This window comes from Somniosus microcephalus, chromosome 4 (assembly GCF_052327205.1).
Source record: "Somniosus microcephalus isolate GS21.2 chromosome 4, FLI_Smic_1.0, whole genome shotgun sequence".
Taxonomy (NCBI): Eukaryota; Metazoa; Chordata; class Chondrichthyes; order Squaliformes; family Somniosidae; genus Somniosus; species Somniosus microcephalus.
The window spans coordinates 134,848,438-134,862,865 of NC_140990.1; the positions used below are offsets into that span (position 1 = coordinate 134,848,438).

General features: G+C 47.6%; 1 protein-coding gene across 1 annotated transcript in view; it reads right to left on the reverse strand.

Moving 5' to 3' along the window:
• Nucleotides 1-777: 777 nt before the first annotated feature.
• Nucleotides 778-14,428, reverse strand: part of LOC147119808 (uncharacterized) — a 33,843-nt gene continuing 20,192 nt past the window's right edge. Inside the window, exon 2 of the mRNA XM_085984149.1 lies at nt 778-1,532. Coding sequence (XP_085840275.1) covers nt 941-1,532 — 592 coding nt within the window. The 3' untranslated portion in view covers nt 778-940. The remainder of the gene's footprint in view (nt 1,533-14,428) is intronic.

Here is a 14,428-nt window from a genome sequence, read left to right on the forward strand (position 1 = left end):
GTCAGTGGTTGTGTCCCGCAGCAGGAGTGATCCCAGAGTAACTGTCGGGAACGCAACCCGTGGATGTTCCAGGTCGTGTATTTTTAGTTATCCTGGTGTCTAACACACACATCAATAAAACAGGGAATTCCTGGAAACACGCTGCAGGTCCTTCTTTATCTGGAGATCAAATGTCTGTTGTATAATTGTACCAGCAGTTAACAGGCTCCTGTGAACTCCCTCTGCTATTTTAATGCAGACTTTAATCAATTTATTTTTGACGGTTTTATTTTAAATGAGCTAACACCTGCCTTAAAATGGTAGACTCAGGACTGTCACACACACATATTAAATCGTCGTGGAATAATTACCAACCATTTTTAGACTGGAAACTTAACCCTGCCGTTTCACTTTCAGTCAGGAACAGATCGCAGTTTGACACCAATCTCTGATTTGACAACACGTTTCCAGCATTCACCGTTGTTCTTCCTGACTCTAAACACAGTTGTAAAGGAGCCTTCTGTTCCATGCCTAGGAGCTCTGACCCATGGAAGAGAGCGGCTGGGACACATTCCTTACAGGCCTCAAGATTAACCTGCACGGGGACATTGCTGTCAGTGAAGAGAGGCGAGAAAGACCAAAGTGCCATTTGCCCCTCTCAGTGTGGCCCTGAAGGACTGTGTCCAGGCTGTAGTTCTGTTCCCACCGTACGATCCTCCCCCCAGATTGTCCTTTCTGAGCTCCAGCCAGGTGATGCTAAACACTCAGGTGGGAACGACAAAAATCCACAACAATGTGTTTGAAGCAAACGGATTTATTTCACATATATCCAGAATATTAATAACCCCTGTAACTGGGCTGGAGTTTATCAGCAGAAACAAACCCCAACTGTCAGAATGAACACGGCTCAGTCCGGGATGTGATTAACAGCAGCAATAACATCAGAATCCAACCCCTGCTGTCACTTATGAACTCGCTGGTGTCTCAGCAGGTGGGATGACCGAGTGAATCCCTTCCCACACTCAGAGCAGGTGAATGGTCTCTCCCCAGCGTGAACTCGCTGGTGTGTCAACAGGCTGGATGACTGAGTGAATCCCTTCCCACACTCAGAGCAGGTGAACGGCCTCTCCCCGGTGTGAACTCGCTGGTGTTTCAGCAGATCAGTTTTTCTTTTAAATCTCATCTCACAGTCAGAACATTTAAAAGGTCTCTCGTCAGTGTGAACTCGCTGGTGTTGTAGCAGGTTGGATGACCGAGTGAATCCCTTCCCACACTCGAAGCAGGTGAACAGACTCTCCCTGGTGTGAACTCGCTGGTGTGTCAGCAGGCTGGATGACTGAGTGAATCCATTCCCACACTCGGAGCAGGTGAATGGCCTCTCCCCAGTGTGAACTCGTCGATGAATTTCCAGCTCAAACGGGTAATTGAATCGCTTCCCACATTCCCCACATTTACACGGTTTCTCCCCAGTGTGACTACGCTTGTGTCTCGACAGGTCAGAGGATCGGCTGAAGCCTCGTCCACACACAGAACATGTGCACGGTTTCTCCCCGCTCTGAACGGTGCTTTCTGTTTCCATGTTCAAAGGTCCTGGTGAATCGAGTAACTCTGTCAGATCTTGCAGTGATGTTTGGTTTGAGCTTCCCATCTGCAAATCCTCCCCTTCTAACACCCTGTAAAATTAATTTAAAACAGGAAAAAGGGAGAGTGAGAGAGAACCCACAAAAACACAAAGGCAGGTTGTGAAATTGAGCTGAATGAATCTGGGAATTTGTGGGACCGGCACTAGAAAAAAGTGACCATGAAAGCTGCCGGATTGTCGTAAAAACCCAACTGGTTCACTAATGTCCTTCAGGGAAGGGAACCCGCCACCCGGTCTGGGCCTACACAAGACTCTGGCCTCTATGGGAGGAGAGAGCGCGAGGTGGGAGGGGTGAAGGAGAGCGACTTTATACATCTGCAACTTGACTTGAACTTTGACAGCACCTCCCAAACCACGCGACCTCCACCACCTAGAAGGACAAGGGCAGCAGGTGCATGGGAACACCGTCACCTCCCAGTTCCCCTCCAAGTCACACACTATCCTGACTTGGGCATATATCGCCATTCCTATATCGTCGCTGGGGGAAAATCCTGGAACTCCTCACCTAACAGCATTCTGAGAATACCAAAACTGTCCACAGTACTCCAGGTGTGGTCTCACCAAGGCTCAATATAATTGCAGGAAGAATTCTTTACTCTTATACCCCAATGCATTTGTAATAAAAGCTAACTTACCATTTGCTTGCTGTACCTGCATGTTAACTTTCTGTGATTCGTGTACAAGGACACGCAGGTCCCTCTGAATACCAACATTTCCTGGTCTCACTATTTAAAAAATATTCTGCATTTCTATTTTTCCCACCAAAGTGGATAACTTCACATTTCTCCACATTATATTCCATCTGCCACCTTACTGCCCACTCACTTAGTCTATCTATATCCCTTTGCAGACTCTTTGTGTCTCCTCACAGCTTACTGTCCCACCCAGCTTTGTATCGTTAGCAAACTTGGATACATTACACTCGATCCCCTCATCGAAGTCATTGATATGGATTGTAAATAGCTGAGGTCCAAGCACTGATCCTAGCTGTACCCGACACAGCACCTTCAGTATAGGCTCACAGCTCAGAATTACCACTCAGCAAGGTACTGGAGGGTAAACAGTGACTGGGGCCAAACCTCACCATCACACAGCACCTTCAGTATAGGCTCACAGCTCAGAATTACCACTCGGCAAGGTACTGGAGGGCAAACAGTGACTGGGACCGAACCCCACCATCACACAGCACCTTCAGGAGAAAAATCTGAGCCTGCGATGAATCTGGATTTCAAACAGTGAGGATGTGGGGAGGAGGGGGAGTGTGTGGGACGGGGGATTTACAGATTAGGAGGGGCAAGAGAGGAAAGAATGTTCCAGAGATACTAGAACCGTCTGTTCAGAATTTCTATCCTGTACCGACAGTGATGACTTTTGTAAATTATGAAGACAGGTTGCATAGACAGGCATCTATTCCCTTGAATATAGAAGATTAAGCAGTGATCTAATTGAGATGTTTAAGATGATTAAAGGAGTTGATCAGGTAAACAGAGAGAAACTATTTCCTCTGGTGCGGGAGTCCACAGCAAGGGGACATAACCTTAAAATCAGAGCTAGGCCGTTCAGGGGTGATGTCAAGAGGCACTTCTTCACACAAAGGGTACTGGAAATCTGGAACTCTCTCCCCCAAAAACTGCTGCAGCTGAGGGTCAATTGAAAATCTCAAAACTGAGTGTGCGAGATTTTTGTTAGTCAAGGGTACAAAGGGTTACGGAACCAAGGCGGGTAGATGGAGCTAAGATAAAGATCAGCCAGGATCTAATTGAATGAGGGAACAGGCTCGACGGGCTGAATGGCCTCCTCCTGCTCCTACTTAGTGATGACATTTGTAAACAGCTTTTACAGGGTATTAGGAGGGGAGGATATGCAGACAGAATTAATCCTGGGCCCCTCCTGTTCCTATGACAGACTGAACCAATCACATAGCTCGGTGTCAGATTGAATTATTCCTCTCCAGCCTGTAACCAAGGAAACTTGTAACACTGAGGCTGAAATTCCACTTCCGTGAGCCGGAGGTGGAGGCAGTGCTGGGCACAGAGAGGGCAGCAAACCAGGTTCAGAGTGGGCACGCTGGGATTGCCCTTGACCTGGGTTTTACAGTGAGCATGTGCTGCGGACCAAACTTATTGGCAAACGGATGGATTCCAACCCCTGGGACTGTACATGGGGATTCCAACCCTGGGACTGTACATGGTGATTCCAACCCTGGGACTGTACATGGGGATTCTAACCCTGGGATCGTACATGGGGATTACAACCCAGGGACTGTACATGGGGATTCCAACACTGGGACTGTACATGGGGATTCCAACACTGGGACTGTACATGGGGATTCCAACCCTGGGACTGTACATGGGGATGCCAACCCTGGGACTGTACATGGGGATGCCAACCCTGGGACTGTACATGGGGATTCCAACCCTGGGACTGTACATGGGGATTCCAACCCTGGGACTGTACATGGGGATTCCAACCCTGGGACCGTACATGGGGATTCTAAGCCTGGGACCGTACATGGGGATTACAACCCAGGGACTGTACATGGGGATTCCAACACTGGGACTGTACATGGGGATTCCAACCCTGGGACTGTACATGGGGATTCCAACCCTGGGACTGTACATGGGGATGCCAACCCTGGGACTGTACATGGGGATGCCAACCCTGGGACTGTACATGGGGATTCCAACCCTGGGACTGTACATGGGGATTCCAACCCTGGGACTGTACATGGGGATTCCAACCCTGGGACCGTACATGGGGATTCTAAGCCTGGGACCGTACATGGGGATTCCAACCCAGGGACTGTACATGGGGATTCCAACTCTGGGACCGTACATGGGGATTACAACCCAGGGACCGTACATGGGGATTACAACCCAGGGACTGTACATGGGGATTCTAACCCAGGGACCGTACATGGGGATTCTAACCCTGGGACCGCATATGGGGATTACAACCCTGGGACTGTACATGGGGATTCTAACCCTGGGACCATACATGGGGATTCCAACCCTGGGACTGTACATGGGGATTCGAACCCTGGGACTGTACATGGGGATTCCAACCCTGGGACTGCACGTGGGGATTCCAACCCTGGGACTGTACGTGGGGATTCTAACCCTGGGACCGTACATGGGGATTACAACCCTGGGACTGTACATGGGATTCTAACCCTGGGACTGTACATGGGGATTCCAACCCTGGGACCGTACATGGGGATTACAACCCTGGGACTGTACATGGGATTCTAACCCTGGGACCGTGCATGGGGATTCTAACCCAGGGACTGTACATGGGAATTACAACCGTGGGACTGTAGAAGGGGAGCCCGGCTTTGGGGCTCTTCTGTTACAATTGTGTGGGATGTTAACCGTTTGCTCTGCTTTTACCAGCGCGTTCAGGAGAGATGGAAGAGAAATCTGTTTACTCTCACGGGCACTAGGACCCGGTTGGGAACAGACACTGAAGCCCCGCCCACTCTCTGGTCTTGCGCCATGATGGCCGCGCATGCGTTTTGCGACTCACTGAACCAAGATGGCGGCCGTTCGCCTGGGCCTGTAGCCGAGAGAAGCCCCGAAGCTACAAACGCGGGACCTTCAGATTATTATTCGTGGGCTTGCGGCCTTCAGCAGTTGTTCATGAAGCGTCTCCGCCCAGCGGTCGGTCCATTGCTCTGCTCCGTCGGGCCGTTTCTCAACGATTAATGCGGCGCTGCTCTGCACCCACTATCTCCGTCGTTATACGCACTGCGCATGCTCCACACCCAGGTGGGACCCGCGGCTGCGCACTGGGCTCCTGCAGTCTGGGTGCGGCACATTCTCCCCCGCGGGGAATACTTGGTAAAAAGGTCATCGAAGTGTGATGTCACCAGAAAGCAGGTAAGTGATTGGTTGGTGAGTATTTCTCTCTTTTTAAACTTTAACTCTGTGGTTTATAGTTACTAAGGTCTCTCTGGTGTAGCGGGGACTGTTGGTAAACCATTTAACTGTAGTGTAATTGGTGGGATATATTTGATTTAATTTAATTTCAATTAATTAAAGGGTAAGTCATGGCAGAACAGCCCGGCCACGTGGTATGCTCCTCCTGCGCTATGTGGGAACTCAGGGACACTTCCTGTGTCCCTGACAACTATGTGTGCAGGAAGTGTATCCAGCTGCAGCTACTGACAGACCGCATTGCGGCGCTGGAGCTGCGATTGGATGCATACTGGAGCGTTCGCGATACTGAGGACGTCGTGAATAGCATGTTTAGGGAGTTTGACACACCGCAGGTAGAGGTTGGACAGGCAGATAGGGAAGGGGTGACCAACAGGCAGAGTACTAGGCGCAGGCAGTTAGTGCAGGGGTTCCCGGTGGACATCCCCCTCTCAAACTGATATACCGCTTTGGATACTGTTGGGGAGGATGGCTTATCAGAGGAAGGCAGCAGCAGCCAACTTCCTGGCACCAGGGGTGGCTCTGCTGCACAGGACGGGAGGAAAAAGAGGGGTAGAGCTATAGTAATAGGGAATTCTATTGTAAGGGGAATGGATAGGCGTTTCTGCGACCACAAACGAGACTCCAGGATGGTCTGTTGCCTCCCTGGTGCAAGGGTCAAGGATGTCTCAGAGAGGCTGCAAAACATTTTGGAAGGGGAGGGTGAACAGCCAGTTGTCGTGGTGCATATAGGTACCAACGATATAGGTAAAAACCGGGATGAGGGCCTAAAAGCTGAATATAGGGAGTTAGGAAGTAAATTTAAAAATAGGACCTCAAAGGTAGTAATCTCAGGATTGCTACCAGTGCCACGTGCTAGTCAGAGTAGAAATAGAAGGATATTTCAGATGAATACGTGGCTAGAGGAATGGTGCGAGGGGGAGGGATTCAAATTCCTGGGACACTGGAACCGGATCTGGGGGAGGTGGGATCAGTTCAAACCGGACGGTTTTCACCTGGACAGGGCCGGGACCGATGTCCTAGGGGGAGTGTTTGCTAGTGCTCTGGGGGAGGGTTTAAACTAAAATGGCAGGGGGTTGGAAACCTGAGCAGGAGACAGAGGAAAGGGAAACAAGGATAAAAGCAAAAGATAGGAAGGAGAAAAACAAAAGTGACAGTCAGAGAAATCAACGGTTTAAATCAAGCATGGCCACAGTAAATAATAATTCTAAAAGATCTAAGAGCGTTAAAAAAACAAGCCTGAAGGCCTTGTATCTTAATGCGAGGAGCATCCGTAATATGGTGGATGAATTAGCTGCGCAAATAGAGGTAAACGAAAATGATTTGATTGGGATTACGGAAACATGGCTCCAGGGTGACCAAGGCTGGGAACTCAACATCCAGGGGTATTCAATATTCAGGAAAGATCGGCTCAAAGGAAAGGGAGGTGGGGTAGCATTGCTGGTTAAAGAAGGGATTAACACAATTGTAAGGAAGGATATTAGCTCTGATGATGTGGAATCTGTATGGGTAGAACTGAGAAATACCAAGGGGCAGAAAACGTTAGTGGGAGTGGTATATAGACCTCCAAACAGTAATGCAGAGGTTGGGGATGGCATTAAAAGGGAAATTAGAGAAGCGTGCTACAAGGGCACAGCAGTCATCATGGGTGATTTAATCTACATATAGATTGGGCTAACCAAATTAGTAACAATACTGTGGAGGAGGAATTCCTGGAGTGTTTACGGGATGGTTTCCTGGACCAATATGTCGAGGAACCAACCAGAGATCAGGCCATCTTAGACTGGGTATTATGTAACGAGAAAGGATTAATTAGCAATCTTGTTGTACGAGGCCCCTTGGGTCGGGGAGATCATAATATGATTGAATTCTTCATTAAGATGGAGAATGAAGTAGTTGACTCAGAGACTAGGGTCCTGAATTTAAATAAAGGAATGTACGATGGTCTGAGGCACGAGTTGGGTAGGATTGATTGGGGAATGTCACTCAAAGGGTTGACAGTGGATAGGCAATGGCTAACATTCAAAGACCGCATGGATGAACTACAGAATTTGTTCATTCCAGTTTGGCATAAAAATAAAACAAAAAAGGTGACTCAACCGTGCCTAACAAGGGAAATTAGGGAAAGCATAAGATCCAAGGAGAAGACATATAAATTGGCCAGAAAAAGCAGTAAACTTGAGGATTGGGAGCAGTTTAGGATTCAACAAAGGAGGACAAAGGGATTAATTAAGAAGGGGAAAATTGAATATGAGAGTAAGCTTGCAGGGAGCATAAAAACTGACTGTAAAAGCTTTTATAGATATGTGAAGAGAAAAAGATTGGTGAAGTCAAGCGTGGGTCCCCTGCAGTCAGAATCAGGGGAATTTATAATGCGGAACAAAGAAATGGCAGTCCAATTAAATACATATTTTGGTTCTGTCTTCACAAAGGAGGACACAAATAACCTCCCAGAGATGTCGGGGAACATAGGGTCTGATGAAAGGGAGGAACTGAAAGAAATCAGTATTTGTAGGGAAATGGTGTTAGGGAAATAGATGGGATTGAAGGTGGATAAATCCCCAGGGCCTGATAATCTACATCCTAGGGTACTTAAGGAAGTGGCCCTAGAAATAGTAGATCCATTGCTGATCATCTTCCAACATTCAATGGAACCTGGAACAGTACCCATGAATTGGAGGGTAGCTAATGTTACCCCACTATTCAAAAAAGGTGGTAGAGAGAAAACGGGAATTACAGCCTGACATCGGTAGTGGGGAAAATGCTAGAGTCAATTATAAAAGATGTAATAGCAGAGCACTTGGAAAACAGTGACAGGATCGGACAAAGTCAACATGGATTTACAAAAGGTAAATTGTGCTTGACTAATCTACTGGAATTTTTTGAGGATGTAACTGGTAAAATAGATAAGGGAGAACCAGTGGATGTGGTGTATTTGGACTTTCAGAAGGCATTTGATAAGGTCCCACATAAGAGATTAGCATGTAAAGTTAAGGCACATGGGATTGGGGGTAAGGTACTGACTTGGATAGGGAACTGGTCGTCAGACAGAAAGCAAATAGTTGGAATAAACGGGTCTTTTTCCGAGTGGCAGGCAGTGACTAGTGGGGTACCGCAGGGATCGGTCCTTGGACCCCAGCTATTCACAATATATATTAATGATCTAGACAAGGGAACTAGATGTAATATCTCCAAATTTGCAGACGACACAAAGCTGGGTGGGCGTGTGTGATGTGAGGAGGATGCTGAGAAACTCCAGGATGATTTGGACAGGTTGGGTGATTGGGCAAAAGCATGGCAGATGCAATATAACGTGGATAAATGTGAGGTTATCCACTTTGGTGGCAAAAACAGGAAGGCAGATTATTATCTGAATGGCAATATATTGGGAGAAGGAGAAGTGCAACAAGACCTGGGTGTCCTTGTGCACCAGTCGCTGAAGGTAAGCATGCAGGTGCAGCAGGCGGTTAAGAAGGCAAATGGTATGTTGGCCTTTGTAGCGAGAGGGTTTGAGTACAGGAACAAGGATGTCTTGCTGCAGTTGTACAGGGCCTTGGTGAGACCACATCTTGAGTCTTGAGTATTGTGTGCAGTTTTGGTCGCCTTTTCTGAGAAAGGATGTTCTTGCCATGGAAGGAGTTCAGCGAAGATTCACCAGGCTGATACCTGGGATGGCAGGAATGACATATGAGGAGAGATTGGGATGATTGGGCTTGTACTCGCTGGAGTTTAGAAGAATGAGAGGGGATCTCATTGAAACTTATAAAATTCTGACAGGATTGGACAGACTAGATGCAGGAAGGATGTTCCCGATGGTCGGGGAGTCCAGAACCAGGGGTCGCAGTCTAAGGATAAGGGGTAGGCCATTTAGGACAGAAATGAGGAGGAATTTCTTCACCCAGAGAGTGGTGAACCTGTGGAGCTCTCTACCACAGAAGGCAGTTGAGGCCAATTCATTAAATATATAAGACTAAAGGGATCCAGGGGTATGGGGAGAAAGCAGGGACCGCGTACTGAAATTGGATGATCAGCCATGATCGCATTGAATGGCGGAGCAGACTCGAAGGGCCGAATGGCCTACTCCTGCTCCTATCTTCTATGTTTCTATGTTCCTCCTCCCACGGCCTGTGGAATGGGGCAGAAATTTAAAGGGACAGGGACTCCCCTTTCTCTGCATTTATATTTAAAGGGACAGTCTCACTTATCTTGGAGTGCCAGCAGACTTCACTAAGAGAGTTCCCATTAACAGTTGCTCCCTTCTGTACACTGTCTATTTCAGTGACTTGAGCCTTTCTACAATGTCTCACTGTTTATTGACGATCCATTTAACTTGCTTGGTTAATTTTCAAAGATTTCAGAATTTTGCAGTGTGACAAAGCTTTCCTTTAAAGATGGAATAGCATTTGTTTCAAAATATTCTGTTCTAACCCGCTCCCCCACCTGACATCTCCCTCACTTCAAAACACTCTGCTACTGACTGGGAAGGCAACCAAGTTCTATCCTTGATCTGGTCTGTTAGTTGCTCTCAGCCAAGGCAGCAGTTCAGGGGTTATAATTGGCCTCAGTGCCACTGGGCTAAGTGTAAAAATCAGCCAGTGCTCCTGCACTTGCTGCTGATCCAGTGGCCTCAACTGGGAAGTGTATGGATGTTAATTGAGGGCAGGATTGGACTCGGCTGTGATGCCGACCACAGTGGAAATCCTGCTGAGAATCACTGAGTCGGCTGATGGTGAGGCACTAGAGGTTAACTAATGCCTGTGGAATTGCACCCAGCCAGATTCAGAAACTTTTGGAGAAATGGGGAGAAACAAAATCCCAGATTGTGCAATGAATGTTGTTTGTAGACAGTAAGGCTGGAGGGAGAGTGTGTAGAATGGGGAATTTGCAGTTTAGGAGGGACAGGAGGAGACAGAATGTTCTATAGAATCTAGAATTGTCTGTTCTGAATTTCTATCCTGTATTTAAAGTAGCAACTTGTGTAACCACCATTTGCAGGCTATTAGAAGGGGAGGATCTGCAGCAGGAAAACTCAAACCAAGCATTGCGTCAAGATCCGACAGAGTCACTCGATTCATCAGGACCTAAATATCATCAGCCTTTGGATATAAAAGGGTAGAACACCAATCACAGCGGGGAGAAACAGAACACGTGTTCTGTGGGTGGATCCACCTTTAATAAATCGTCTAGCCTGTGACACTCGTACACCCACCCAAATCAACTGTGTAAATGTGGGACTGTAGGATCGCATTCAGTTGCCCGTCTGAGGTGGAAACTCATCGATACAGTCACATCGGGGAGAGGCCGTTCAACAGCTGAATGTGGAAAGAGATTCACTCACTCATCTCGCCAACTGACAAACTAACTTGTTCGCTATGGGGAGTATCCATTCCCTGCTCTATGTGGAAAGTGATTCAATCGATCATCCCATTTACTGACACACCAGCAGTCACACCGGAGAGAGACCGTTTAGATACTTCACGTGTGGGAATGGCTTGACTCCGTTGTTCCAACTGTTGACACTCCAGTGTCCACATTGAGAACAGTTGCTGTAAATACTCTGACAGTGAGAAAAGCTTTCAAAGTTCAAAGCAGCTGATGCATGATCAGCGCATTGATACTGGAGAGAGACTGATTCAATATCCTGTGTGTGGGAAGAAATTCACCCCACCTGCTGAGACTCCAGTGAGTTCACATGTGACTGCAGGGGTTTGGATGCTGTTATTAATCACATCCAGGACTGAACCATGGCAGAGTGCCCGTGCACTTGGGTTTCTGTGTGAATTATTGATGAATTTTCTCTCAATGGGATCACAGAAACTCATTCTCCATTCACTAATTGGGGCTTTCAATGTTCCCCAGCATGCTCCGCGGGGGAGAATGTGCCCAGTGCGCAGGCGCAGTGACCGCCTGGATTTGGAGCATGCGCAATGTCACTGTGATCAGAGCCGTGCGAGAGCTGTAAGTGGGTCGGTTACGCTGTTTTGCACCGATTATGAAGCAGCGGGGCGCAGGGAGGTAATGCACCAGGCGGGTGGGCTTCATAAACACTTGGTGTAGGCCGCAAACCCCGAATAAGAAACTACAGGTTCCGCGTTTGCAGGTGCGGGGCTTTTTCTCGGTAACATGCCTGGGTTAACGGCCGCCATCTTTGTAACGGAAAGCTGAGGGTTTGTGCGTCGCAATTGCTTCATCATGTGGTAGAGCGCATGCGCAGCCATCTTTGTAAAGCAACTATTATTGGGCGGGGCTTCAGGGTCCCAGTGAGTGCAGAACTGAACCCAGCCAGAGTCAGCACCTTCAGGGGAGGAGAGGGAGGGGAACCAGTGAGTGTAGAAATGAACCCAGCCAGAGTCAGCACCTTCAGGGGAGGAGAGGGAGGGGAGCCAGTGAGTGTAGAAATGAACCCAGCCAGAGTCAGCACCTTCAAGGGAGGGGAGCCAGTGAGTGCAGAACTGAACCCAGCCAGAGTCAGCACCTTCAGGGGAGGGGAACCAGTGAGTGTAGAACTGAACAAAGCGAGAGTTGGTGGTGAAACTGGGAGCGGAGATGTGTGATGATTTTGGATTTTAGCACAGGGAGGAGGGACAATATGTGGGACGGGGATTTACAGCTTTGAAAGAACAAGAGAGGAAATAATGTTCCATAGAAATGAGAATTGTCTGTTCTGAATTTCTGTCCTGTACTTCAAGTGATGAGTTTTGTAAACTCCTTTTACAGGGTATTAGAAGGGGAGGATTTGCAGATGGAAAACTCAAACCAACCATCACGTCAAGATCTGATGGAGTCACTCGATTACTCAGGACCTGAATATCATCGGCCTTTAAATGTGGAAGTAGAAATGTTTGTCTGTTCTGTCTGTGGGAAAAGATTTCAAACATCAGTGTGACTGGAAAAGCACTGAGATACACACACCCGAGTGAGAGTGTTCCAGTGCAGAGAGAGCTTTAACCAGTTACACAGCCTAAAAAAATATTGCACCATTCACAGCGAGGAGAAACAGTACACGTGTTCTGTGTGTGGACAAGGCTTCAACTGATCATCCAACCGAGAGAGTCACAAGGACACCCGCACCATGGAGAAACCGTGGAAATGTGGGAACTGTGGGATGGGATTCAATTACCCATCCCAGCTGGAAATTCATCATCGCAGTCACACCGGGCAGAGACCGTTCACCTGCTCCATGTGTGGGAAGGGATTCACACGGTTTCTCGACCTGATGAGACACCAGCATGTTCACACCGGGGAGAGGCCATTCACCTCCTCTCAGTGTGGGAAGGTATTCACTCAGTCATCCAACCTGCTGAAACACCAGCGAGTTCACACTGGGGAGAGGCGGTTCACCTGCTCCATGTGTGGCAAGGGATTCACTCGGTCATCCCACCTGCTGACACACCAGCAAGTTCACAAGTGACTGCAGGGGTTGGATTCTGATGTTATTGCTGCTATTAATCACATCCTGACTGAATCCTGACCATTCTGACAGTTGGAGTTTGTTTCTGATGATGTTAATAACCCCTATAACTGGGCTGGAGTTCGATATTTTGATATTGCAAATAACAGTGTGTCGAAATTTGATGTCTCCAAAATAAGAGGAGACTAATTGATGTCCTGTTACTTACTGCTCCATTTTTGGGCTTTTTCTCCTTTCTAACTTGAGATTATTTCAGTTCTCATACCTTCGGTTACTCTCATGGACAAGTCCCAGCTCCCCATACCTTGCAGAGTGCCTCTCCTAGCCTTGGTATCCAGGGAAGGTCTGAGTAACACATCCGGGATCACTAAACACAAAACCCAGTCTGTTAATCACTTTCAGCTATTGGACAGCGTGTGTCCCACAGCATCTCTCCCACCTTCGATGTGTGAATAGAGCATCACGCCTGCAAACCTGCTTTCAATTTCAATTTGAATCCACTCAGCAAGTGTATTTAAAAGAAAAATACGTACAAATAAACAGATCACAACTCTAAATCTTTGCCAATTATTTGATAAGATGAACAAGTAAACACATCATGGCCCAATACCCCAGCTCTATATTCACAGGCGAAAGTCTGTTATCTAACTCCACGAGTGGACAGAATAGAGAAAGATCCCAACTAAGAACATCTCGAATCTGTTGTAAATATCTTTCAAATCCTGACTGGTCCAATCTGTCGGTTTCCTTTCAATTGAAGTAAATGGAAAATGAGAGGGGTTGAAGAGTAGGGGTGAAAGAGGAGTTGGGGTGAGGGTTTGGAGAGTAGGAGTGAAAGAGGAGTTGGGGTGAGGGTTTGGAGATTCAGGGTGAAAGAGGAGTTGGGGTGAGGGGGGTTGGAGAGTAGGGGTGAAAGAGGAGTTGGTGTGAGGGGATTTGGAGAGTAGGGGTGAAAGAGGAGTTGGGGTGAGGGGTTGGAGATATAAGAAAGGGGATATCTTAATTTCTAAGAGTCCCTACTAACTAACATGAACTAAATCAGTTGATTCAATTATTAATTGTAGTTTAAAGATTTCATTGTGTTGTTGCTGCCCTTATAATCATGTTTTTAAAACCAATGTAATCTGCCCTGGGTAGAAGCGGTTCTATTTTAAATGCCGGCCTTGGGCCTCCCTTGACTCAGATTTTAAAGTGAGAAACAGACAGCTTGTCTGTGGGACACAACTATCAAGGTCAGATGTGGTGCCACTGTGTGGAATGTTAAATCTGCCCAGAATTAAAACATAGGCAAACGGCAAGGACACCATATCTCTACCGATGGAGACATGTTCCCTTTGTGTTGCCATAACTACCCCAGATATGGGTCTTGATGGTCAGAAACAGCTGATGTCAGGGTGTCGTGAGATGAGGAGCTGACAGGGGCAGGCGGGATCATTAGGGACGGGGCATCCCTGTAATTGG